The following is a 26,547-nucleotide window of genomic DNA, read 5'->3' as shown; positions in this document are numbered from 1 at the left end:
TAAATAGAAACCGTGCTGTTAAATAGAAACCGAGCTGTTAATTAAAAACCGAGCTGTTAATTAAAAACCGAGCTGTTAAATAGAAACCATGCTGTAAAATAGAAACCGTACTGTGAACTAGAAACCGAGCCGTTAAATAGAAATTGCGCTGTTAAATAGAAACCGTGCTGTTAAAAAGAAACCGTGCTGTTAAATAGAAACCGCGCTGTAAAATAGAAACCTTGCTGTGAAATAGAAACCAAACTGTTACATAGAAATAGAGCTGTTAAATAGAAACCAAACTGTTAAATAGAAATGGAGCTGTTAAATAGAAACCACGCTGTTACTTCGAAACCAAACTGTTAAATAGAAACCAAACTGTTAAATAGAAATGGAGCTGTTAAATAGAAACCAAACTGTTACATAGAAATGGAGCTGTTAAATAGAAACCAAACTGTTAAATAGAAATGGAGCTGTTAATTAGAAACCACGCTGTTACATCGAAACCAAACTGTTAAATAGAAAGCAAATTGTTAAATAGAAACCACACCGTTACATAGAAATGGAGCTGTTAAATAGAAACCAAACTGTTAAATAGAAATGGAGCTGTTAAATAGAAACCAAAGTGTTACATAGAAATGCAGCTGTTAAATAGAAACCAAACTGTTAAATAGAAACAAAACTGTGAAATAGAAACCAAACTGTTAAATAGAAACCACGCTGTTACATAGAAACCAAACTGTGAAATAGAAACCAAACTGTTAAATAGAAACCACGCTGTTACATAGAAACCAAACTGTTAAATAGAAATCGCGCTGTAAAATAGAAACCACGCTGTTAAATAGAAACCGAGCTGTGAAACTGAAACCGAGTTGTGAAATAGAAACCGAGCTGTTAAATAGAAACCATGCTGTTAAATAGAAACCGAGCTCTCAAATAGAAACAAAACTGTGAAATAGAAACCAAACTGTTAAATAGAAACCACGCTGTTACATAGAAACCAAACTGTGAAATAGAAACCAAACTGTTAAATAGAAACCACGCTGTTACATAGAAACCAAACTGTTAAATAGAAATCACGCTGTAAAATAGAAACCATGCTGTTAAATAGAAACCGAGCTGTGAAACTGAAACCGAGTTGTGAAATAGAAACCGAGCTGTTAAATAGAAACCATGCTGTTAAATAGAAACCGAGCTGTCAAATAGAAACCGAGTTGTGAAATAGAAACCGTGCTGTCAAATAGAAACCGAGCTGTGAAATAGAAACCGAACTGTTAAATAGAAACCGCGCTGTTAAATAGAAACCGAGCCGTTAAATAGAAACCGAGCTGTTAAATAGAAACCGAGCTGTGAAATAGAAACCAAGCTGTTAAATAGAAACCATGCTGTTAAATAGAAACCGAGTTGTGAAATAGAAACCGTGCTGTCAAATAGAAACGGAGTTGTTAAATAGAAACCGTATTGTTAACGAGAAACCGAGCTGTTAAATAGAAACCGAGCCGTTAAATAGAAACCGAGCCGTTAAATAGAAACGGAGTTGTTAAATAGAAACCGTGCTGTTAAATAGAAACCGAGCTGTTAAATAGAAACCAAGCTGTAAAATAGAAACGGAGTTGTTAAATAGAAACCGTACTGTTAACTAGAAACCGAGCCGTTAAATAGAAACTGTGCTGTTAAATAGAAATTGCGCTGTTAAATAGAAACCGCGCTGTTAAATAGAAACCGAGCTGTTAAATAGAAATGGAGTTGTTAAATAGAAACCGTGCTGTTAAATAGAAACCGAGCTCTTAAATAGAAACCGTGCTGTTAAATAGAAACCGCGCTGTTAAATAGAAACGGAGTTGTTAAATAGAAACCGTGCTGTTAAATAGAAACCGAGCTCTTAAATAGAAACCGTGCTGTTAAATAGAAATTGAGCTGTCAAAAAGAAACAGCTGTTGAAAAGAAAACGAGCTGTTAAATAGAAACCGTACTGTTAACTAGAAACCGAGCCGTTAAATAGAAACCGTGCTGTGAAATAGAAATTGCGCTGTGAAATAGAAACCGTGCTGTAAAATAGAAACTGAGCTGTGAAATAGAAACCGAGCTGTTCAATCGAAACCGAGGTGTTTAATAGAAACCGTGCTGTTAAATAGAAACCATGCTGTGAAATAGAAACCGAGCTGTTAAATAGAAACCGAGCTGTTAAATAGAAACCGAGCTGTGAAATAGAAACCATGCTGTTAAATGGAAACCGAGCTGTTAAATAGAAACCGTGCTGTTAAATAGACACCGAGCTGTTAATTAAAAACTGAGCTGTTAAATAGAAACCACGCTGTAAAATAGAAACCGTACTGTGAACTAGAAACCGAGCCGTTATATAGAAACCGTGCTGTTAAATCGAAATTGCGCTGTTAAATAGAAACCGTGCTGTTAAATAGAAACCGTGCTGTGAAATAGAAACCGCGCTGTAAAATAGAAACCTTGCTGTGAAATAGAAACCAAGCTGTGAAATAGAAACTGAGCTGTGAAATAGAAACCAAACTGTTACATAGAAATGGAGCTGTTAAATAGAAACCAAACTCTTAAATAGAAATGGAGCTGTTAATTAGAAACCACGCTGTTACATCGAAACCAAACTGTGAAATAGAAACCAAACTGTTAAATAGAAACCGCGCTGTTTAATAGAAACCACGCTGTTACATAGAAACCAAACTGTTAAATAGAAATGGAGCTGTTAAATAGAAACCAAAGTGTTACATAGAAATGGAGCTGTTAAATAGAAACCAAACTGTCAAATAGAAATGGAACTGTAAAATAGAAACCACACTGTTACATAGAAACCAAACTCTTAAATATAAACCGCGCTGTGAAATAGAAACCGCGCTGTTAAATAGAAACCGCACTGTTCAATAGAAACTGTGCTGTTAAATAGAAACCGGGCTGTTAAATAGAAACCGCGCTGTTAAATAGAAACTGCGCTGTTAAATAGAAACCGCGCTGCTAATTAGAAACCGTGCTGTTAAATTGACACCGCGCTGTTAAATAGAAACTGTGCTGTAAAATAGAAACCACGCTGTTAAATAGAAACCGAGCTGTTAAATAGAAACCGCGCTGTTAAATAGAAACCGCGCTGTTAAATAGAAACCGCGCTGTTAAATAGAAACCGCGCTGTAAAATAGAAACCTTGCTGTGAAATAGAAACCAAGCTGTGAAATAGAAACTGAGCTGTGAAATAGAAACCAAACTGTTACATAGAAATGGAGCTGTTAAATAGAAACCAAACTGTTAAATAGAAATGGAGCTGTTAAATAGAAACCATGCTGTTGCATAGAAACCAAACTGTTAAATAGAAACCAAACTGTTAAATAGAAATGGAGCTGTTAAATAGAAACCAAACTCTTAAATAGAAATGGAGCTGTTAATTAGAAACCACGCTGTTACATCAAAACCAAACTGTGAAATAGAAACCAAACTGTTAAATAGAAACCGCGCTGTTTAATAGAAACCACGCTGTTACATAGAAACCAAACTGTTAAATAGAAATGGAGCTGTTAAATAGAAACCAAAGTGTTACATAGAAATGGAGCTGTTAAATAGAAACCAAACTGTCAAATAGAAATGGAACTGTAAAATAGAAACCACACTGTTACATAGAAACCAAACTCTTAAATATAAACCGCGCTGTGAAATAGAAACCGCGCTGTTAAATAGAAACCGCACTGTTCAATAGAAACTGTGCTGTTAAATAGAAACCGGGCTGTTAAATAGAAACCGCGCTGTTAAATAGAAACCGAGCTGTTAAATAGAAACCGCGCTGTTAAATAGAAACCGTGCTGTTAAATAGAAACCGCGCTGTTAAATAGAAACCGCGCTGTTAAATAGAAACCGAGCTGTGAAATAGAAACCGAGCTGTGAAATAGAAACCGAGCTGTGAAATAGAAACCGAGCTGTGAAATAGAAACCGAGTTGTTAAATAGAAATCGCGCTGTAAAATAGAAACCGAGCTGTTAAATTGAAACCGCGTTGTGAAATAGAATCCGAGCTGTTAAATAGAAACCGAGCTGTTAAATAGAAACCGAGCTGTTAAATAGAAACCGAGCTGTTAATAGAAACCAAGCTGTTAATAGAAACCGAGCTGTTCAATCAAAACCACGCTGTAAAATAGAAACCGTGCTGTTAAATAGAAACCGAGCTGTTAAATAGAAACCGAGCTGTTAAATAGAAACGGAGTTGTTAAATCGAAACCGTGCTGTTAAATAGAAACCGTGCTCTAAAATAGAAACCGTGCTCTTAAATAGAAACTGAGCTGTTAAAAAAGAAAACGAGCTGTTAAATAGAAACCGTACTGTTAACTAGAAACCGAGCCATTAAATAGAAACCGCGCTGTTAAATAGAAACCGAGCTGTGAAATAGAAACCGAGCTGTGAAATAGAAACCGAGCTGTGAAATAGAAACCGAGCTGTGAAATAGAAACCGAGTTGTTAAATAGAAATCGCGCTGTAAAATAGAAACCGAGCTGTTAAATTGAAACCGCGTTGTGAAATAGAATCCGAGCTGTTAAATAGAAACCATGCTGTTAAATAGAAACCGAGCTGTTAAATAGAAACCGAGCTGTTAAATAGAAACCGAGCTGTTAATAGAAACCGAGCTGTTAATAGAAACCGAGCTGTTAATAGAAACCGAGCTGTTCAATCAAAACCACGCTGTAAAATAGAAACCGTGCTGTTAAATAGAAACCGAGCTGTTAAATAGAAACGGAGTTGTTAAATCGAAACCGTGCTGTTAAATAGAAACCGTGCTCTAAAATAGAAACGGTGCTCTTAAATAGAAACTGAGCTGTTAAAAAAGAAAACGAGCTGTTAAATAGAAACCGTACTGTTAACTAGAAACTGAGCCATTAAATAGAAACTGTGCTGTTAAATAGAAATTGTGCTGTTAAATAGAAACCGCGCTGTTAAATAGAAACCGAGCTGTTAAATAGAAACGGAGTTGTTAAATAGAAACCGAGCTCTTAAATCGAAACCGTGCTGTTAAATAGAAACAGCTGTTAAAAAGAAAACGAGCTGTTAAATAGAAACCAAACTGTGAAATAGAAACCAAACTGCTAAATAGAAACCACGCTGTTACATAGAAACCAAACTGTTAAATAGAAACCAAACTGTGAAATAGAAACCAAACTGTTAAATAGAAACCACGCTGTTACATAGAAACCAAACTGTTAAATAGAAACCGAGCTGTTAAATAGAAATCGCGCTGTAAAATAGAAACCACGCTGTTAAATAGAAACCGAGCTGTGAAACTGAAACCGAGTTGTGAAATAGAAACTGAGCTGTTAAATAGAAACCATGCTGTTAAATAGAAACCGAGCTGTCAAATAGAAACCGAGTTGTGAAATAGAAACCGTGCTGTCAAATAGAAAGCGAGCTGTGAAATAGAAACCGAACTGTTAAATAGAAACCGCGCTGTTAAATAGAAACCGAGCCGTTAAATAGAAACCGAGCTGTTAAATAGAAACCGAGCTGTGAAATAGAAACCAAGCTGTTAAATAGAAACCGAGTTGTGAAATAGAAACCGTGCTGTCAAATAGAAACGGAGTTGTTAAATAGAAACCGTACTGTTAACGAGAAACCGAGCTGTTAAATAGAAACCGAGCCGTTAAATAGAAACGGAGTTGTTAAATAGAAACCGTGCTGTTAAATAGAAACCGAGCTGTAAAATAGAAACGGAGTTGTTAAATAGAAACCGTACTGTTAACTAGAAACCGAGCCGTTAAATAGAAACTGTGCTGTTAAATAGAAATTGCGCTGTTAAATAGAAACCGCGCTGTTAAATAGAAACCGAGCTGTTAAATAGAAACGGAGTTGTTAAATAGAAACCGTGCTGTTAAATAGAAACCGAGCTCTTAAATAGAAACCGTGCTGTTAAATAGAAACCGCGCTGTTAAATAGAAACGGAGTTGTTAAATAGAAACCGTGCTGTTAAATAGAAACCGAGCTCTTAAAAAGAAACCGTGCTGTTAAATAGAAATTGAGCTGTCAAAAAGAAACAGCTGTTGAAAAGAAAACGAGCTATTAAATAGAAACCGTACTGTTAACTAGAAACCGAGCCGTTAAATAGAAACCGTGCTGTTAAATAGAAATTGCGCTGTGAAATAGAAACCGCGCTGTAAAATAGAAACCTTGCTGTATATAGAAACCGAGCTGTGAAATAGAAACCAAGCTGTTCAATCGAAACCGAGCTGTTCAATAGAAACCGTGCTGTTAAATAGAAACAGCTGTTAAAAAGAAAACGAGCTGTTAAATAGAAACCAAACTGTGAAATAGAAACCAAACTGCTAAATAGAAACCACGCTGTTACATAGAAACCAAACTGTTAAATAGAAACCAAACTGTTAAATAGAAACCACGCTGTTAAATAGAAACCACGCTGTTACATAGAAACCGAGCTGTTAAATAGAAATCGCGCTGTAAAATAGAAACCACGCTGTTAAATAGAAACCGAGCTGTGAAACTGAAACCGAGTTGTGAAATAGAAACTGAGCTGTTAAATAGAAACCATGCTGTTAAATAGAAACCGAGCTGTCAAATAGAAACCGAGTTGTGAAATAGAAACCGTGCTGTCAAATAGAAAGCGAGCTGTGAAATAGAAACCGAACTGTTAAATAGAAACCGCGCTGTTAAATAGAAACCGAGCCGTTAAATAGAAACCGAGCTGTTAAATAGAAACCGAGCTGTGAAATAGAAACCAAGCTGTTAAATAGAAACCGAGTTGTGAAATAGAAACCGTGCTGTCAAATAGAAACGGAGTTGTTAAATAGAAACCGTACTGTTAACGAGAAACCGAGCTGTTAAATAGAAACCGAGCCGTTAAATAGAAACGGAGTTGTTAAATAGAAACCGTGCTGTTAAATAGAAACCGAGCTGTAAAATAGAAACGGAGTTGTTAAATAGAAACCGTACTGTTAACTAGAAACCGAGCCGTTAAATAGAAACTGTGCTGTTAAATAGAAATTGCGCTGTTAAATAGAAACCGCGCTGTTAAATAGAAACCGAGCTGTTAAATAGAAACGGAGTTGTTAAATAGAAACCGTGCTGTTAAATAGAAACCGAGCTCTTAAATAGAAACCGTGCTGTTAAATAGAAACCGCGCTGTTAAATAGAAACGGAGTTGTTAAATAGAAACCGTGCTGTTAAATAGAAACCGAGCTCTTAAAAAGAAACCGTGCTGTTAAATAGAAATTGAGCTGTCAAAAAGAAACAGCTGTTGAAAAGAAAACGAGCTATTAAATAGAAACCGTACTGTTAACTAGAAACCGAGCCGTTAAATAGAAACCGTGCTGTTAAATAGAAATTGCGCTGTGAAATAGAAACCGCGCTGTAAAATAGAAACCTTGCTGTATATAGAAACCGAGCTGTGAAATAGAAACCAAGCTGTTCAATCGAAACCGAGCTGTTCAATAGAAACCGTGCTGTTAAATAGAAACCATGCTGTGAAATAGAAACCGAGCTGTTAAATAGGAACCGTGCTGTGAAATAGAAACCGAGCTGTTAAATAGAAACCGAGCTGTTAAATCGAAACCGAGCTGTTAAATAGAAACCGAGCTGTGAAATAGAAACCGAGCTGTCCATTTGTTTGTGACTTGGCAAAAAGAATAATTTTTTGGACAAATATGTTGAATCACCTCTGTTTGTTTGTGTGTGTGTGTGTGTGTGTGTGTGTGTGTGTGTGTGTGTGTGTGTGTGTGTGTGTGTGTGTGTGTGTGTGTTTGTGCGCACGCGCGCGTGCATGTATGTATCTGTCTGTCTGTGTCTGTCTGTCTGTCCTTCTGTCTGTCCACCCAAATTGAGCCAAATTTTCTAAAATCCTCAAATTTAATCCGATTCACTTTAAATTTGAACAAGATTTGCACATGAGGTCAGTAAATTCAACCACTGATTACTTTTGAGGTTATCAAAAGGTCAACATCGGCCGTAAGGTCAATCCAAATTTTTCAAGTTATTTCTAAAATTGTCAATTTTCATCCGATTGTCTTGAAATTTGAAGACCATTTGTATAACAGGTTGTTGAATTCAACCACCTATTAATTTTGAGATCAACTTCGGCCAATTTGGGCCAAATTTTCTAAAATCCTCAATGTTCATGTGATTGACTTGAAATTTGAACAGGATTTACATAACAGGTCACTTAATTCAACTACCAATTCTCTTTTTTGCAGTCACCATAGGCGAAAAGGTCAACACAGACCAAAATGTCAGCATAGACCGAATTTCTAAAATCCTCAATTTTAATCCAATTAACTTGAAATTTGAAGAGCATTTGCAGATCAGGTCACTGAATTCAACTACCTTTTAATTTTGAGGTAAACATAGGCCAAAAGGTCAAAATAGGCTAAAAAGCCAATTTGGGCCAAATATTCTAAAATTCTCAATTTTCATCCGATTGACTTGAAATTTGAAGAGAATTTTCATGTCAGGTGACTGAATTCAACTACCAATTAATTTTAAGGTCAAAAGGTCAACACAGACCTAATTTCGAAAATTGATAGACAGGGCCAAAAACTAAATATATCCCAATATTTCAAAAAGTTGTGGACGAGTTCAATGGTTGATAGGAACAAGCAGATTGGATTTTGCTTCAGATCAAGCCCATCAGTGGGATACAAAACGTGAACTGTTCCACCTGGCAGAGGAATGCGCTCAACCGATTGCTGTTCTACTTTGTGCTGTTTTGCCAAGTTGTCACTCTGTGAGTGATTTTTCATTTGTTTGTTTGTTACTTGGGAAATCTAAAGATTTCGTAAGTATATTGATTACTTCCGTTTGTTTGTTACTTACGAAATCTAAAGATTTCGTAAGTATATTGATGCCTTCCGTTTCTGTTTGTTTGTTTGTTTGTTTGTTTGTAGGCACGATAACTCGGGAACGGAAGAAGCTACCAATGTCAAATTACACCACGTGATGCAGGAGGGTGATGGCTAGTGCTGATTTGATTGTGGTCGAAATCGGTCAAAGGTCAAGGTCACAGTGAGGTCAAATATTCGATTTTTGATGGTTTGGTACAGAATCATTGTAGAAACTTCAGGTTTGCGTCGCTACCTTCACGAGACAGCTTTTATTAGACAAGGTCAGAGGTCAAGTTGACGATTTCGTAAGTACCAGTCTATGACTGCTTGTTACTTACGAAATCTAAAGATTTCGTAAGTATATTGATGACTTCCGTTTCTGTTTGTTTGTTTGTTTGTATGTTTGTTTGTTTGTAGGCACGATAACTCGAGAACGGAAGAAGCTACCAATGTCAAATTACACCACGTGATTCAGTAGGGTGATGGCTAGTGCTGATTAGATTTTGGTCGAAATCGGTCAAAGGTCAAGGTCACAGTGAGGTCAAATATTCGATTTTTGATAGTTTGGTACAGATAACTCGAGAACGGAAGAAGCTACCAATGTCAAATTACACCACATGATTCAGGAGGGTGATTGCCAGTGCTGATTAGATTTTGGTCAAAATCGGTCAAAGGTCAAGGTCACAGTGAGGTCAAACATCCAAAAAATGATAACTCGAGAACGGAAGAAGCTCCCAATGTCAAATTACACCATGTGATTCAGGAGGGTGGTGGCTTGTGCTGATTAGATTTTGGTCAAAATCGGTCAAAGGTCAAGGTCACAGTGAGGTCAAACATCCAAAACATTCGATTTTTGATGGTTTGGTACAGAAACATTGTAGAAACTTCAGGTTTGCGTCGCTACCTTCACGAGAGACAGCTTTTATTAGACAAGGTCAGAGGTCAAGTTGACGATTTCGTCAGTACCAGTCTATGACTGCTTGTTTGTTTGTTTGTTTGTCTGTCCACTCACCTCCAGCATAAACCGCTCAACTGATCGTTCTGAATTTTTCAGAGATTAATTTCAAATGGTGTCAAATGATGTCAAACATTGTTGGGGTAGGGGGATGCAGCGTAACTCAATTTTCAGATCACTGTCTCCCAGAATACTTGTACACCTTTAGAATCCTTCGACCTTTATACCGCTTTAGTCCCCGTTTGACCCACTACTAGTATTGGAACATACCCTTTAGATCTTTGAAGACACTTAAGACCTCATAAGACCCCTTGACTCTTGATAGTTTAAACCTTTTAGCCCCTTCAGACCCCTTGTAGACATTTATACCCATTCGACCCTTTAAACACACACCACACAAACATCAAGAGTCTTCTTGCAATGTTCAGCTCTGTACTTTTTTCAGCAAGTAAAGTGAAAATTATATTCACGCAACTCGGTTGGTTTAATTATAAATACATTCACCATATCCACCCACATAACTCAGCACATTAATCAGATAACTGAGAAGGAGACAAACAAAGTAAAGAGGAAAGAAATCTCACACATACGGAATAAAATGATCCAAGACATCATGGTCTCTTGTTTGATTCTTCACTTGTTCAGGTTCTGGAGAGAAAAGTAAATTCAGTAAAACAGAGAGAGTGTCCATTTATAACTTGATATTCCAAATCATTGGTTCATTTTATAAATTATATTGTTGTGGTTACCAAATTCGCAAACCACCATTCAGGTCCCTTAGGTGAGATATCTCGGTAAGTATATGTGTAGTTAGGCCCAAACCCGTTGTCTAGTGGGAATACATGTCATTTATGCGTGCTGCGACTCTTCAGGATAGCCGTTTTTCTTTTACTATCTTTATTTTGGACCAACCGCCATGATTACCACCACCAACCACGTCTCAACAGTCGTCACAACATCAACCACCCACCACAACGCCGCTTCACCACAACAGCCACGACCTTTCCCGTCACACCTCACAACCGTCGCATCGCCACCGTTCTTGCGCCGCTTGTGGGTACCGGTATTGGACTCGTGCAGGGCGCGCGCCGAACAGCGTGTACAAACCCATGGATTTTCCGCTCCAAAAACGGATCAAAAACGACTCACGCCCACTTTTGTTCCGTCCAATCGGTGAGCGAGGGGCGATTTGGCCCCGCCTCCAGGGCGTTGGAGGGCGGTCGCTATATGCAAATTCATGGATCAAAAAGCATTCACGCCCACTTTTTCTCGGGCCAATGGGGAGCGAGGTGAAAGGTCGAAGGCAGGGGGTCAAAGATGAGAGAGCAAAGCCACGGGGCTTATATAAGCGACCGCGTTCGTCAGTCAAATTAATTAAGAGTTGGTCGTCGTCGTGTGCGTTGGAGTTGAGTGCAGTTGGGAAGTTCGCAGGAAGAGTTCGAAGTTGGAGTCGGAGCGAAGAGGACGGAGCTGTGGAGAGGCGGCGGCGGCGAAGGCAGACGAGGGGTGCTCGCGTCGTGCCGGGAGCTGCACACCAGGGAGGCCGACGGCGCGACCTGGTCGAGGTGGAGACGCTCGTCACGGGACTCGAGACAGAGTAAAAATCCTCCTTTCCCCGAGCATCAGCAACCCCCTCCTGTTTCCCCCCGCGCTGAGATAGTGCGACCAAGGGGGCCCCCTTCCCACCCCCTACCAAACACTGTCCGCGAGGCCCGCGGAGTTGAGGCACCATCGCCGCTCCGCGTCTCATCCCCAGACGGGTAGGCCCGACCCGGTCTCGGCCTCAGGCCCGCCTCATCCTTGAGGGTGTTCTTTTTCTTGGTTTTGGGTATGTGTTGTCGGCGCCGTCTGTGAAGTAAAATTGTATAAGTGTTGCCGTGTGCTCGCGTAATCGGTATTAGATCTGCATTGTCGCATTTGCTTTTTGTCTTCTTCTTTTCTATGTGCTTTTGGTGGAATTGTATATGTGTGCTTTCCGTTCATCGCGAATAAATGTGCTTTATGTTGAACTGCTTTCCCGCTTCGCTTCGTGATTTCTCTCATCTTGCTTCACGTAAAGGGTTGGTAGTGGGCTGAATACGCCCGATAATTAATCGAACCGTCGAGGCCGACGATAACACCGCTCGGTTATCCCGATAGTACGGAACGGGTCGCTTAAGTGGCCCGTGTCCGAAGTCGACCTGCGGCGAGGTGCGATCGCCCGGTCTACCCTCCGTGTGGGTACTTAGGTAGGTCGAATTTGGCGAGCAACCCTATCCCACGCGGGGGCTGATTGGCTCGATCGCGGTGAGACCGAAAGGTCCACCCGTGACTGGTTCCCGGCGTTAGTCCGAGAGGGTCACGACTGGATTGTCCGTCCGGTGGGCGACGTGCCGCGATTCGAGTTACGTGGCCGTCAGCACGCCGGCGGGCGCGAATCCGTAACAATATTATCACATCTCACGGATGTTATTAACTGATTTTTTTCCTCAATCAAAATTCTGTTGATATCATTAATTCGAGGGTTGAGGACTTTCGGTGGAGAGGGGAGGGGCTTGAGGAGTTGCGTTGGGGAGGTAGTGAGGGATTGGGTGGAGGGGAGGGGTGGTTGAGGAGTTGTGGGGATGGGATTTAAGGTTTTAAGCCGAGGAATGGGAGGTGGAGGTTGATGACTTAGGATTTGTGAGGGGATGGAGGTTGAGGACCTGTGTGTGTGTATATATATATATATATATATATATATATATATATATATATATATATATATATATATATATATATATATATATATATATATATATATATATATATATATATATATATATATATATACATATATATACATATATATTGTTGTAGATTTCCCGCCAGTCGGCGTGTGAACGACCGCGTCGAGCCAATAGCGGTCGCTTCGCCCACCGAACGGACAATCCAGTCGCAGCTTTCCGGATCAAAGCCGGAAACCAGCCACGGGTGTGTTTTCAACCACACCACAACCTTGTCTGCACTCGATCAGCGCGCTACAGGGTCCGATTGCCAAATCTTCGATTTACCTTATTGTTCGCGCAGGTCGGTTACCGAGAGATTGTACCTCAACGGGACCGCTTGGAAACGAGCCGCTTCAGCAGCTCGCTTCCTTTTGGGATAACCGAGCGGGGTATTATCGCGCAGTCCCGTTGGACTCGATCACTTTACCGGCTATTTAAAAACCCACTATATTCCGAGTGCAAGATGGGGCAGTTCAATGAGGGAATGGACGCAACTAACAGGTTTACATTCACACAAGGACATTTATTATCATAAAGCACGTATGCAATTAAACAAGGCAAAACACGTATGCAATTATACAAGCAACAAAAGCACGACAAAAGAACGACAACCGTCTACTTATTATGTACAGTCACTTGCACTTAACAGCAGCTCCTACTTATTAGACGGGCCCACGGACACACGTACGCACACACACACACCCAAGAGATGGTGGCAGAGGCCTTGAATTACGAGCTCCAGCTCGGAGGACAGGTGAGCTGAAACCCAGAGCCCATCTCGAACCTCTCCACCTTGTGTGGTCTTCAAGTTGTTCGGACCCGGGCTCCAGCGAGAGCGAGCTGGATCCAATCGCCATGAGCTACGATCCTTCCCGAGCTCCCGCGAATCCTCCCCCGCTTCTCAACACGTGCTGGTGAGATGAGGCGCCGATCCTTCCCGTCGATGCGTCGCTTCCCCGAGAAACCACCTCCAAGAAGAGGTCGATGAGTCGCACCAAGCCGGGAACCAGAATGGAGAACAAAGAGCTCCACGAACCAAGAAGAAGAAGCCACCACTCGCAGCTCGAGCCGAGCGACCGGCTTAACTGTCTTCCAAACAGGGCAGCTTGAAGAAAAAAGCTCTCCCGAGCCAAGCAGAAGCCGAAGCTCATGGAACCAACAAAGCAAAAAGCCTCCAAAATGCCTCCTCCTGAGCCAGGCCTCAGCGGAAGCTCACTGAGCCAGCCGAAGCAAAAAGCTTCCGAAGGCCTCAACCCAAACGCAAGCCAAGCAGGACCCTACGGTCTGCTGAACGACTACTCTCTGCCGAAGCAAAAAAAAACTTAGTACTCCAACTCCCGTTTTCCAACTCCGCCCACGAACAAAAGAAAAGATCTCCTCTTATCCTTATCCCGCCCCTCCCCCGCTCCCGGCGTGACTCATGACTCATGCCCTCGTGCTCCATCCCCCGCTCAGCCACGGAAGGGAGAGTGTTGTTGACATCATGAGTCACGGGACGGCAGGGTTCTTCTTGCTCTTCGCAGAAGAGGGGGAGCGATGTCTCCATTGTTCGTTCCCTAAGTAATAAATCGATCCGCAGCGCATCTAATCGATTTCTGAACATTTAAACAATGGAAGGTGAGGGAAAAAGCACTTATCGACATAGCTGACTTAAGGAACCTGTATGTTGTGTGCAATCGAATTCCAAATTCGTAACACTACCCCCTCCCCTTTTTACAGACTCGTCCCGAGTCGTCAAATTTTCGTGTGACCAGCATGCTTTTTTTTTCCCCTAGTATGTTCTACCTTCGGATTCCTGAGTGTGACATTTCTTCATACGTGTCCCAAAAATAAATAACCTAATGCGCTGCGTAACTACCTCAACAAACTCTCAGACTCATTCGGACAACTTATCAAAAATTGACGGCGCTAAAACAAACATGCAGGTGGGGTTCCACGTATTTACAATTTTCATTCAACTTATCCATTCCTTAACCATGGCCCAGGACTTGTGATCTGTAAAAGGGGAGAAGGTAAAAGTCATTTCAAAGTTCATTGATGCAGGGGAATGGATGGAGATGGTCGTAAAACACAAATGAACATGATGGATGCACGGGCTGCCTGCAGGGCAGTCCTTGCAAAACTGGATGGTCTTGGCGCACATGGTGATGGATGGACACAGGGGCAAACGCAAACATGGGCTAGCAGGCATGGGGTCATGGCAGAGGCAGGCAAACTAGGCATGGCAAGACAGGTCCATGCAGAACAGGCGGCTGCAGCACAACAGGCCGGCAGGTGAAGCTGGCCAGCCTTTGGTGTGGTTCCATCAGGTCTGGAGGGAGTGCGGTGGTGCCGGCCACTCTGAAGGCGGGATCGGACCTAGCCTACTGTTTCCCCCCACTCTATCGCCTTTGCCTGTCTCTGTCCATACTCACTCCTTTAATTTGCCACAAAACACAACAAAATTTTGCCCCTCTTTATTTTTATTTCCCTTTTATAATCGTCTCCCTAACCCCCTTTATCGTCTTTGTCTGGCTAACCTATCCTGTCAACCTACCCTACTCCCAACCCCGATGTTCCCTCTCTGGAGGGGAATAGGGAGAGACTAGCGTCCTGTCTCGAGGCCCAACAAAGCCTCAGAATGGCCTCCTCAGAGTTCAGCGATCTACCAAGGTGGGTCCAGCGGCCTACAACGAGCGAAGGGGTACATCTCCTATCTACCCTAACATTCATTAACCTGAAACTACCCCGGGGCTTTGCAAAAACACCTCACACTTTTAAACTATCGGTTCTAACAACCATGATTCCCATCGTCTGTGTTGGTGTCCATTATAAATTTGGGCCTTGCCCTCAAATTTTCATTCGTGCCCTCGCACAATTTCCTGGCTGGGCAGCGTGGCTCAACTGGCAAGAACTCCCCCTCTGTCGAACTCTAACCATGGCACCCTCAGGCCCGCAGGCTGCCTCCGAGCCGAGCTGCTCCCAAAAACGCGGAGGGTTGCGCTCTCTGGCATTGCCCCCCTCCGATGCCCACGTGGCGTGTTGATACCCCGGGTCCCTCTCCGAGGGTCGCCCGTGCCCACTGCACTGCCCCCGTGGCATTCTGGCTACGGGTCCCGTTTCCGACGGGTCGCCCGTGCCCACTACACTATCCCGGCCCCTCTTGGGCCCTTGGCCTACTCTGGCCGACGAGTCCGGTGCCTGGGGTGCCCACTAAACAAAACTCACCTTTCCACAGCCACACTCCCAGCCGGTCCATGAACTCCTGCACCCCTCCAAATGGGTTTCGTGCCTTCTCTCGACACCAACAAAACGACCTCCTTTTAATAAATTTGAATAACCCACGAGCTAACATTAAACTGACCCCGGGGTCACTTGGGTGGGAATCACTCCTCCCCCCCAACCAGTCATTCGCACCATGCATACCACATTTGCTCCACTCGCACACTTGGGCCCACTGTCCCACACTCATTCCTCACACACTTTCCATTTCACAACTCACACCAACACTCTATACCACCATCCTCGAACTAAATCCCCTGACTAACTCGTGCTCCCTCGTCATCCCTTACATCAATGCAAGTTCCATTTACTCTACGTAGCTAAACTACGTCTCGACGACACATTTCCAGTCTGTCCATGTCTCCGAAAATCCAAAAAATTCCCATTTCCTAAACCTGAACTAAAATCCCTCGAACTAATCCATTCCACGGGCTCCATGAGGACTTGTCCCTGCCCCATGAAGCCGGTCTATCGCTAACCCATCCCCCTAACTAGTAGTTCCTGTGCCCCTCTAACAGGGGGTCTTCCACCCCCTGCCTGGGGCTCGTGACCACTCGAAGTGGCGAGGCTTGCTTTTCTCTTTTTTTTTTCCTATGCACCCACCAGCGCGGCAACTCGTAACCTGCGCTCTTTTCCGTGACGTCATGGCAGCTGCTCGCACTTCGCGCACCTCGTCCCTTCTTGGATGGTAACATCCGGCAGGGATTCCCTTCTGCCGGATTTCAACCATGCAGCCACGACGTCACTGCGCACCCCAAAGCAAGACCCGCGTTTGAGGGGTTCCCCACGCGAACACATGTGCTCTGCTTGTCGGAGCTTTACAATTACGCTCACGTGAAGAACCCGTCTGGTCCAAATACATTATCCAGCCTACCTTCTGTCCGTCCGCGGGATCGGCTAATTCCACCGCGTGCATTTACGGACCGGGCTTCACTCCCGCAGGCGCGCACGTGGCGGCCTTGTGCGTTGCACGGCACGGACCCCGCGCTCGCTGCTGTGCAAACCCGGCACGGTTCTCAAAACAGCTACGGCCGCTACTCGGCCTTTGTCCCTCATCTGTCGCAGTCATCCTCGCCATTCAACGCGCACACTCCTGCGTGCCACGACGCTCACACACCTCACCATGGCACTCGGACATGTGGTTGCATGTTCGCGCATGCCAACCGCCATTTCCCTCACACACGCGGTCTCTCTCACACACGTTGTTCCTTCCACCCTTGGTGTTTCTCTCACACACTTCGAAACCACACACGCTGTCTCATCCACACCTCGTTTTTCACTCAAGCACTCCTTTTCACCCACACACACCATATTACTCACACACGCCAAAACACTTACACACGGGGTTTCACTCAAACAATGCATGCTTTCCAGCACGCATTTCGCCACACTCGTAACCACACACACCGGGACGACCACGCCGGGGATTTGCGCTACCTCAAGCGCTCCCGGGGTCTCCAAACCCCACAAGCTCCACGTGCACCCGTTAACAGCACTCGCCCCCTCTAACTCGCAAAGCTCGACCGGACTCACCTGGTCGTGATCCGCCTCAAGGGGGCACAGTCCCTCCCCTCGTTCCTGAAGGAGGCCATCCTGCTGCTTGCATCGGGTCCCAACACATTCAACCAGCTCACCCCCATTGTCTTCCACTACCTCTACCTGTGTGTGCTCGACAATTACCTGTAGTTTCTCCTCTATTTGTTTTATCTCAGTCACCTCGTTTATTATTTCCGTTTCTTCCTGGCTCCATTTTCCTTCCCATTTGAGTCGTTCTTCCTCGCTGAGTCCCTTTAGTTGTTCATTATCTTTTCGGAGCTTTTCCATCTCTGTGGACTCGATCTTTGCTCTCTCCTCGAGTTGATTAATTTCAAATTCATATCGTTTTTGCTTTCTACCCCACCGTCTCTCATGTTCTTCATTCTCCAATCTCATCGTTTCTTTCATTTTGTTGATCTCCCTTTCCTGTTTCATTCGTTCTTCTGTCTGTTTCTTATTCCACTGTCTCTCTTGTTCCTCCTTCTCCAACCTCATAGTTTCCCTCAATTGGTTGATCTCCCTTTCCTGTTCCATTCCTTGTTCTTTCACCATCCCCTCGTACTCCAACCTTGTTTTTTCCTTTTGTTGTTCAGTTTCAAATTCATACTCTTTTTGCTTTTTATTCCACTGTCTCTCTTGTTCCTTATTCTGCAATCTGGCCTTGGCTTCCAGCTGTTTGATCTGTTCAGTGTGGTTCCTTAAAGTTTCATTCTGGGTTCTCTTTCTTTCCTCTTTTAACATCCTCAGTTCGTTTGTAATCCCGTTTCTTTGTTTTTGTGTTTCAGTAACTCAGAAGCTTTCTTTTCTAATTCCCTCATCTCCACACCTCTTTCACATTCTTTCTTCCTCATTTCATCCATTCACTCACATAATTCCTTGCTAATTTTGACCCAATACTTTTCTCTTTTTACCTCCTGTTCCAGGCTTTCTCTTTTCCGATTGCCTATTCTTACCTCTTCCTTCAGAAGTTCCAATTCCACATCGTGTTTCCGTTTTTCCTTTTCCAGATTCATTTTCCATTCTTCTTCTAAGTTCTTTCTATCCTGGGAGTTACTAATTTGCTCCTCTTTTCTTTTCTTCAGTTCGCTCTCCGCACTTCTTTTGCATGCTTGTTCTCTCCTTTCATTCGTTCTCTCACCGTTTTCTTTTAGTTTTCCCAGAAATATCTCTGTTTTGTGCCTGAAGCCCGCCAATGTCTGCCAGCCTCGCCTGCCATGATCACGTGGTTTCAATCGTTGGTTGGGAGCCCCGCCTCATATCGTGCCGTTCGCTGTGCTAATTATAGCAGCCCGCTCTGTGCTGCGCTGAGATGGGGCAGCGCCGCTATTTTGCCGGCAAAGTCCGTGCTCAGTATAGGGTGAGCGGCCCCACTGATTACAATTAGTGGTGGGGTGATAATAATAAGAACCGCCCGGGGCCATGGATCCTACATTTAAACACATTCCTAATCCACCCTGCACCCGTTCGCCTTGACCTGACATCTTGCGTATCGGAAATAATTTAAACTCGGAATTTAATGGAACCGGAGGGTCGCCTCACACATCCCGGTGTGTACCTCGGTCAGAATAGGTACACCGTATCCCTGCGTGTCGTAAAAGGCGACTAAAAGGGTTGGCGTCAGGAAGGGCATCCGGCCATAAAAACATCGCCTCAAAAGGAAACCATGATGAGTACAACTGATGGGCAGGGTACAGCCCGAAGTACCCCGTGGGGGTCCTCACCCCCTCTCGTTAAAACTCAAGGTGGGGAACCCGATCGAAGCAAGGGAGGAAATTTTTCCATTTATGATGACCAATTGTCTGATGCCCCACGTGGAGATCGGTTTCTGAGGTTTGGTACATGGAATGTAGGGACAATGACAGGGCGATCTGGAGAAGTGGTTGAAACATTGGTCAGAAGAAGAGTGGACATATGTTGTGTGCAGGAGACACGGTGGAAGGGAAGTGGTGTGAGAATGGTGAAGGGAAGGCAGGGGCAGAAGTACAAGTTAATGTGGCAAGGGTGCCCGGAAGGCGTGCATGGTGTTGGTGTCATGTTTTCTGAGGAGTTTGTAGACAGTGTCGTGAGTGTGACTGGAGTGAGTGAAAGGTTGATGATGGTGAGAATCGTGATCGGAAATCTCTTGGTGAACGTCATCTCGGGATATGCCCCGCAGGTCGGTCGAAGCGATGGAGAAGAACATGTTCTGCTGTGCGATGGAGAAGTTGATGGAAAATGTGAAAGATGAGGAAGTTGTTGTGGTTGGAGGAGACTTGAATGGACATGTGGGAAGGAGTACAGACGGTTTTGAGGGAGTCCATGGGGGTTATGGATATGGTGTGAGAAATGGAGAAGGTGAAAGGATCTTGGAGTTTGCTGATGGAGCTGATTTGTTGCTCTGTAATACTCAATTCCAGAAAGCGAATAATAAGCTTATTACATACACGTCAGGTGGGTTGACGACAACCATTGACTACCTGATGGTGCGTCAGCGAGATAGGGGAAACCTCCGGGACACAAAGGTGATCCCAGAGGAGACTGTTTCGCTGCACCACCTGGTTGTCTGCGATATAAGGGTGAAAGGTGCGCGGAGAATTCGGCGGGTGAAGTACCAACCGAGGATGAAGGTGTGGAGGTTGAAAGAGGCGACAGTGAAGGAAGCATTAAGAGAGAGGCTGAGTATGGTTGAAGATGATGTGGTTGAGCTTGAAAGTGGTTGGATGTCAATGAAAGATAGTGTATTGGGAGCCGTTGGTGAGGTATGTGGATGGACAAAAGGACCACCGAGGCACTCGGAAACATGGTGGTGGGATGATGAAGTTGGAAAGACGATTGAAGAGAAGAGGAAGAAGTTCAAGGAATGGCAAAAGGCAAAGGGTACGGCAGAAGAAGAGGCTGCACATGAAAGTTATAAGGAAGCCAAGAAGGCTGGAAAGAAAGAGGTTGCAAAGGCGCAGGAGGGCCATTGGAAAATGTTTGGAGAACGCTTGGATTCGGAGGAGGGTAAGAGAGCGGTATTCAGGATTGCAAAGCAGATAGCGAGAGAGAGATTTGATGTGACGGGGGTGAGTTGCTTGAAGGATGAAGTGGGACAAATTGTTGTGGATTCAGATGGAATTAAAGGAAGATGGAAGAGATATATGGAAAGGCTGTTGAATGTAGAAAATGAATGGGATAGAAACATCGAGAGTAACCCAGTTTTAGGACCAGCAGAGAAGATAACTGAGAAGGAAGTTGAGGAAGCTATAAGAGCAATGAAGAGTAGAAAAGCAGGAGGGCCGACGGGAGTTGTGGGAGATATGTTGAAGGCAGCGGGAAGTTGGGGTGTGAAGAGAATGACAGAGATCTGTAATCTGGTGGTGAAAGAAGGCCGCATTCCAGTGGATTGGGAACCGAGTACCCTCGTCCCTCTGTACAAGGGGAAAGGTGACCCTCTGGACTGTGGCTCCGAAAGAGCAATAAAGTTATTGGAGCATGGGATGAAGGAATTGGAAAGGGTGTTGGAGAAGAGGATAAGGAATAAGGTAAAGATTGACGAAATGCAGTTTGGATTTATGCCAGGAAGAGGAACGACAGATGCAATTTTTATTGTAAGGCAGTTGCAGGAGAAGTACATGGAGAAGAGGAAGAAGTTGTTTTTTGGGTTTGTTGATCTGGAGAAAGCATTTGATAGGGTCCCACGCGAAGTAATGGCATGGGCATTGAGGAAGTTAGGAGTGGAGGAATGGTTGATCAGAGTAGTGATGGCCATGTACGAGAGAGCACGCACAGCTGTAAGGATGAAGGATGGGAACAGTGGTGAGTTTGAGGTGAGGGTAGGAGTGCACCAGGGGTCGCTACTAAGTCCACTTCTATTTGTAGTTGTGATGGAGGTGCTGGCTCGGAGGGTAAAGGAGGGTTTACCGTGGGAGCTGCTGTATGCAGATGATCTGGTGTTGATTGCAGAGAGTATGGATGGACTGAAGGAGAAGATGAACAAGTGGAAGGAATGTATGGAGGCAAAAGGTTTGAAGGTGAATATCGGAAAGACGAAGGTGATGGCAAGTGGTAAAGCATGTGGTGAGGTGGAAGGGACTGGGAAGTGGCCGTGTGCTGTGTGCAGGAAGGGTGTCGGAGTGAACTCCATTCAGTGTACAATGTGTGCTGAATGGGTTCATCGAAAATGTAGTGGGGTGAGAGGGTCATTAACCAGTGTGGCAGCTACATTCAAGTGTAAGGTGTGCATCGAGGGAGCAGCAGATGAAGGAATTGTTGAGTTGGATCTTGGAGATGGTATGGTGTGAAGCTGGAAGGGGTGAAAACATTTTGCTGTCTCGGAGACATGCTGAATGGAGAAGGTGGATCAGACTCTTCGACGGTTGCTGGAGTGAGATGTGCATGGAAGAAGTTTCGGGAACTGAGTGGCGTGCTGACAAAGAGGGGAGTGTCGTTGAAGCTGAAGGGAAAGGTGTATGCTACATGTGTGAGGAGTACGATGATTTATGGGAGTGAGACATGGGTACTGAACATGGAGCAGCAACAAAGGCTGGAAAGGGTGGAAATGCGAATGGTTCGGTGGATGTGTGGAGTATCGTTGAGAGAGAGGAAGACAAATGATGACTTGCGCAAGATGATGGGAATAGAGTCTGTGATGGAGGTTGTGAAGAGAAACAGGTTGAGATGGTTGGGTCATGTGTTGAGGAAGGATGAAAGTGACTGGGTGAGAGGAGTGTTGGAAATGGGTGTAGTCGGAAGTAGAGGACGGGGAAGACCGACAAAAACTTGGCTAAATGTGGTGGAAGAGGAAATGTGGGCAAGGGGATTAAGAAGGGGAGATGCAGAAAACAGGGTAAAGTGGAGAAAATTGTCATGGGGCCCGCAAGGCTAACCCCCGCTTTAGCGGGGAAAATGGCCTTTAAATGCTTGTGTGTGTGTGTGTGTGGTCGCCTCACACACCCTTGATCCGGATCTGTTAATTTAGTGTGGAGGGAATGAATCTGTATCCCACTCCTGACACCACTGTTGTAGATTTCCTGCCCGTTGGCGTGCGAACGACCGCGTCGAACCAATAGCGGTCGCTTCGCCCACCGAACGGACAATCCAGTCGCGGCTTTCAGAATCAACGCCGGAAACCAGCCACGGGTGTGTTTTCAACCACACCACAACCTTATCCGCACTCTACCCGCGCTACAGGGTCCGATCGCCAAATCTTCGATTTACCTAATTATTAGCACAGGTCGGTTACCAAGAGATTGTATCTCAATGGGACCGCTTGGAAATGAGCCGCTTAAGCAGCTCGCTTCCTTTTGGGATAACCGAGCGGGGTATTATCGCGCAGTCCCGTTGGACCCGATCACTTTACCGGCTATTTAAAAACCAACTATATTCCGAGCACAAGATGGGGCAGTTCAATGAGGGAATGGACGCAACGAACAGGTTTACATTCACACAAGGACATTTATTATAATAAAGCACGTATGCAATTAAACAAGGCAAAACACGTATGCAATTATACAAGCAACAAAAGCACGACAAAAGAACTACAACCGTCTACTTATTATGTACAGTCACTTGCACTTAACAGCAGTTCCTACTTATTAGACGGGCCCACGGACACACGTACGCACACACACACCCAAGAGATGGTGGCAGAGGCCTTTAATAACGAGCGCCAGCTCGGAGGACAGGTGAGCTGAAACCCAGAGCCTATCTCGAACCTCTCCACCTCGTGTGGTCTTCAAGTTGTTCGGACCCGGGCTCCAGCGAGAGAGCTGGATCCAATCGCTGTGAGCTGCGATCCTTCCCGAGCTCCCGCGAATCCTCCCGCGATTCTCAACACGTGCTGGTGAGACGAGGCGCCGATCCTTCCCGTCGATGCGTCGCTTCCCCGAGAAACCACCTCCAAGAAGAGGTCGATGAGTCGCACCAAGCCGGGAACCAAAATGGAGAACAAAGAGCTCCATGAACCAAGAAGAAGAAGCCTCCACTCGCAGCTCGAGCCAAGCGACAGGCTTAACTTTCTTCCAAACAGGGCAGCTTGAAGCAAAAAGCACTCCCGAGCCAAGCAGAAGCCGAAGCTCACGGAACCACCAAAGCAAAAAGCCTCCAAAAAGCCTCCTCCCGAGCCAGGCCTCAGCCGAAGCTCACTGAGCCAGTCGAAGCAAAAAGCTTCCGAAGGCCTCAACCCAAACGCAGGCCAAGCAGGACCCGATGGTCTGCTGAACGACTACTCTCTGCCGAAGCAAAAAACTTAGTACTCCAACTCCCGTTTTCCAACTCTGCCCACGAACAAAAGATAAGATCTCCTCTTATCCTTCTCCCGCCCTTCCCCCGCTCCCGGCGTGACTCATGACTCATGCCCTCGTGCTCCATCCCCCGCTCAGCCACGGGTGGGAGGGAGTTGTTGACATCATGAGTCACGGGACGGCAGGGTTCTTCTTGCTCTTCGCCGAAGAGGGGGAGGGATGTCTCCATTGTTCGTTCCCTAACTATTAAATCGATCCGCAGCGCATCCAATCGATTTCTGAACATTTAAACAATGGAAGGTGAGCTATCTTTGGAACAAGCACTTATCGACATAGCTGGCTAAAGGAACCTGTATGTTGTGTGCAATTAAATTCCAAATTCATAACAATATATAGACAGCATATATATATATATATATATATATATATATATATATATATATATATATATATATATATATATATATATATATATATATATATATATTGTTACGGTTGTGGAAATTCACAGAACACCATTCAGGTTCCCAAGAGGTCAGTTATTTCGGTAAGTGCATGTACATAATAAATAGATATTGGCTGTAGGTTTTTGCTCGTGTCATGTCCCATCCCGCCCATTCATTGCATACGTGTGAAAATAAATGTCCCCATTGTTGAAATGTCACCTGCTCGTTGCGTCCTTTCCTGCCATTGACTGCCATAATTGCGTTCGGAATAAATAGCTGGCTGATTAATAGCCGATAAACCGTACACCTGGTCCGACGGGGCCTGGCGATATAAAACCCTCGGCAATCGCAAACGGAACGAGCTGCTTAAAGCGGCTCGTTTTCGTGCAGGCTCCGTTGAGATGTAAATCCCCGGCATTCCTGTCTGCGTGAATAATTAGGTACATCAACATTTCGACGATTGACCCTGTAGCACGCGGACAAAAGAGTTGGCTGGTTTATGGTGTGGTTAACAACACCCGAAGCTGGGTTTCGGCGTTGATCCGAAAAGCTGCGACGAGATTGCTCGTTCGGTGGCTGCACGCGGCCGCAATCTAACTAAAGGCGGTCGCCCGCACGCCAAACAGGCGAAAATCCACAACAATATATATATATATATATATATATATATATATATATATATATATATATATATATATATATATATATATATATATATATATATATATATATACATTGGAGATACGTTACGCATAGGTTCAAAGCACGTTACTCATAGGTTCGAAATAAGTTTCGGTTATGCTAAACATTACCTCGACGTGTTTCGACTTATGAGTAACTTACAAGTAACGTGTGTCGACGTGTGTCAATGATAGCATAACGTGCCTACAACTTATGGCAAGCGTATGCGGAATGTGTGAGTCATACGCTGGCATATGTCGACAAATTTTGAGCATGCTTAAAATCGGTCGATGAGCTTGGCGTACTACGACGTATGCCAGTGTGCTTCAGCGTGCTCTTAACGCATACAAAACTTACCCATAACGTATTCGACGTACGCCAGCGTTTTAGATAAATTTTTCATACGTTGGCATAAGCTGGCTAAAACGTCAAGGTGTGACAGGGCCTTGAACAGCTGTTTTGAAGACCTGGAGGGAAGAAAGTGTGGGAGATTGTTCCAAAGGCAGGAAAAAGAGGAATGAAAGAGTGAAGGTGAGCAGTGATTCTTGATTTTGGTAGTTTTACCAGAAGGGGGTTGCTGGCGGACCTAGAGCGCCATGCGGAAATATAATAGACAGAGCGGGGGGGGGGGAGGGGGGCAAGGCCGGAGAGGAGATGGTCAAAGACAGAACGACCACCGACCTGCCTGCGAGAAAGTAAGAGACCCAAACATTCAGCCTCATCACAGGAGATACTGATGATCCTCAATGCCTTGGTTTCAACAGCATGAAGCCGAGAAAAGTAAGAGGCGGAGCACCAGCCCGGAAGGGAGAGCAGTACTCCATCAGGCTGCAGTTGAAAGCTTTCTATGTGGTCAGAAGCTCAGGTGTGCCAAGGAAGGACTTTGCAGGATGGAGGATGCCCAATCTCGGACTGCCTTTGGAGGTCAGCTTGGAGATGTGGCTTTCCCATGAAAGATTATGGCAGATAATGAGGCCCAAAAGTTTGAATGAAAAGGACTTCTTCAAGAGGGCTTGAAGTCACATTTTACATTGTGTGGATGTTCTGTGGGTCCCTGCTGGTTTATAATAACACCCATATTTATCATAAGGAGCATGTCCAACCTTTTTGCTGTTCGTGCACTCGCTCTTTTGCTGTGCACTCTTGGGATAGCAACTATAGATAGGGTTGAGTTATGTCCCGCATCCAGAGTAAAATTTGGAATTCTTCCTCGCGTCAACCTCAATTGAACATCAGACTTGATCAACCTGCTCGTGAAAGAGTTGGGGAAAAAAACTTTCCTCACTCAACCCCATAAAACAGGCAGAAAATGTCAAATAAGTTGTATTTAGTCCTATAACTTCCAACGTAGCTATTTTTTTTCTTTAACTTCTTCTCTTTACTGGGGTAATACTCATGGAAGAGCAAAATAGGACTGACAGTGGGACAAACATCAAGGAAGGGAATGAATAAACAGGAAAAGAGGAGAGGGATGATGGGAAGAAACACTGAAACTTGCAAGTAAAATGCTGAGTTAGGAAAGGTGAATGTGGGGTAATAAAGATCATGGGTCAGGATGGAGGATGACATGAGATGGTGCTATCATCCTTGCTTGAAGTCCTGGAGGGAAGAGCAACACAGAATAGCCTCTGCAAGGTTCTTCCATAGACAGGAGAAGTGAAGAATAAAAGAGGTGAGGTGTGCAGACAGACAGTATTTTGGAAGCTGAACCAGGAGGGGGTTACTGGAAGAACACCATGAAGCGTGGAGATGCTGGGGAGGGACGGAGAGTGAGAGAGAAGAGAGCGCAATATCAGAGATTAGATAACAGATAACAGAGAAACCACTGACATGCCTGCAGTGAGAGTGACAGACCTTCCTTGAAATTCAGCCTTGTCAAGGGAGATTCCAATCATTTTGAGAGATTTAGAGTGCC

General features: G+C 44.4%; 1 protein-coding gene across 9 annotated transcripts in view; it reads right to left on the bottom strand.

Moving 5' to 3' along the window:
• The window catches only part of LOC147025673 (myelin protein zero-like protein 2), a 72,222-nt gene that overhangs the window by 43,582 nt on the left and 2,093 nt on the right, over positions 1-26,547 (bottom strand). For 3 of the 9 annotated variants that reach the window (XM_085886906.1, XM_085886905.1, XM_085886904.1), the window contains one exon: positions 10,343-10,406. In XM_085886906.1, coding sequence (XP_085743032.1) covers positions 10,343-10,373 — 31 coding nt within the window. In that variant the 5' untranslated portion in view covers positions 10,374-10,406. Of the gene's footprint in view, positions 1-10,342; positions 10,409-24,989; positions 25,236-26,547 lie in introns of those variants that run through there. The other 6 variants (XM_085886910.1, XM_085886908.1, XM_085886909.1 and 3 more) reach the window with 4 other exon arrangements.

This window comes from Eptatretus burgeri, chromosome 6 (genome assembly GCF_056783735.1).
Source record: "Eptatretus burgeri isolate ZD-2024b chromosome 6, Ebu_testis_v1, whole genome shotgun sequence".
NCBI classification, from domain to species: domain Eukaryota; kingdom Metazoa; phylum Chordata; class Myxini; order Myxiniformes; family Myxinidae; genus Eptatretus; species Eptatretus burgeri.
Note: the sequence above shows the minus strand (reverse complement) of the source record. Positions and strands in the feature narration are given on the sequence as shown.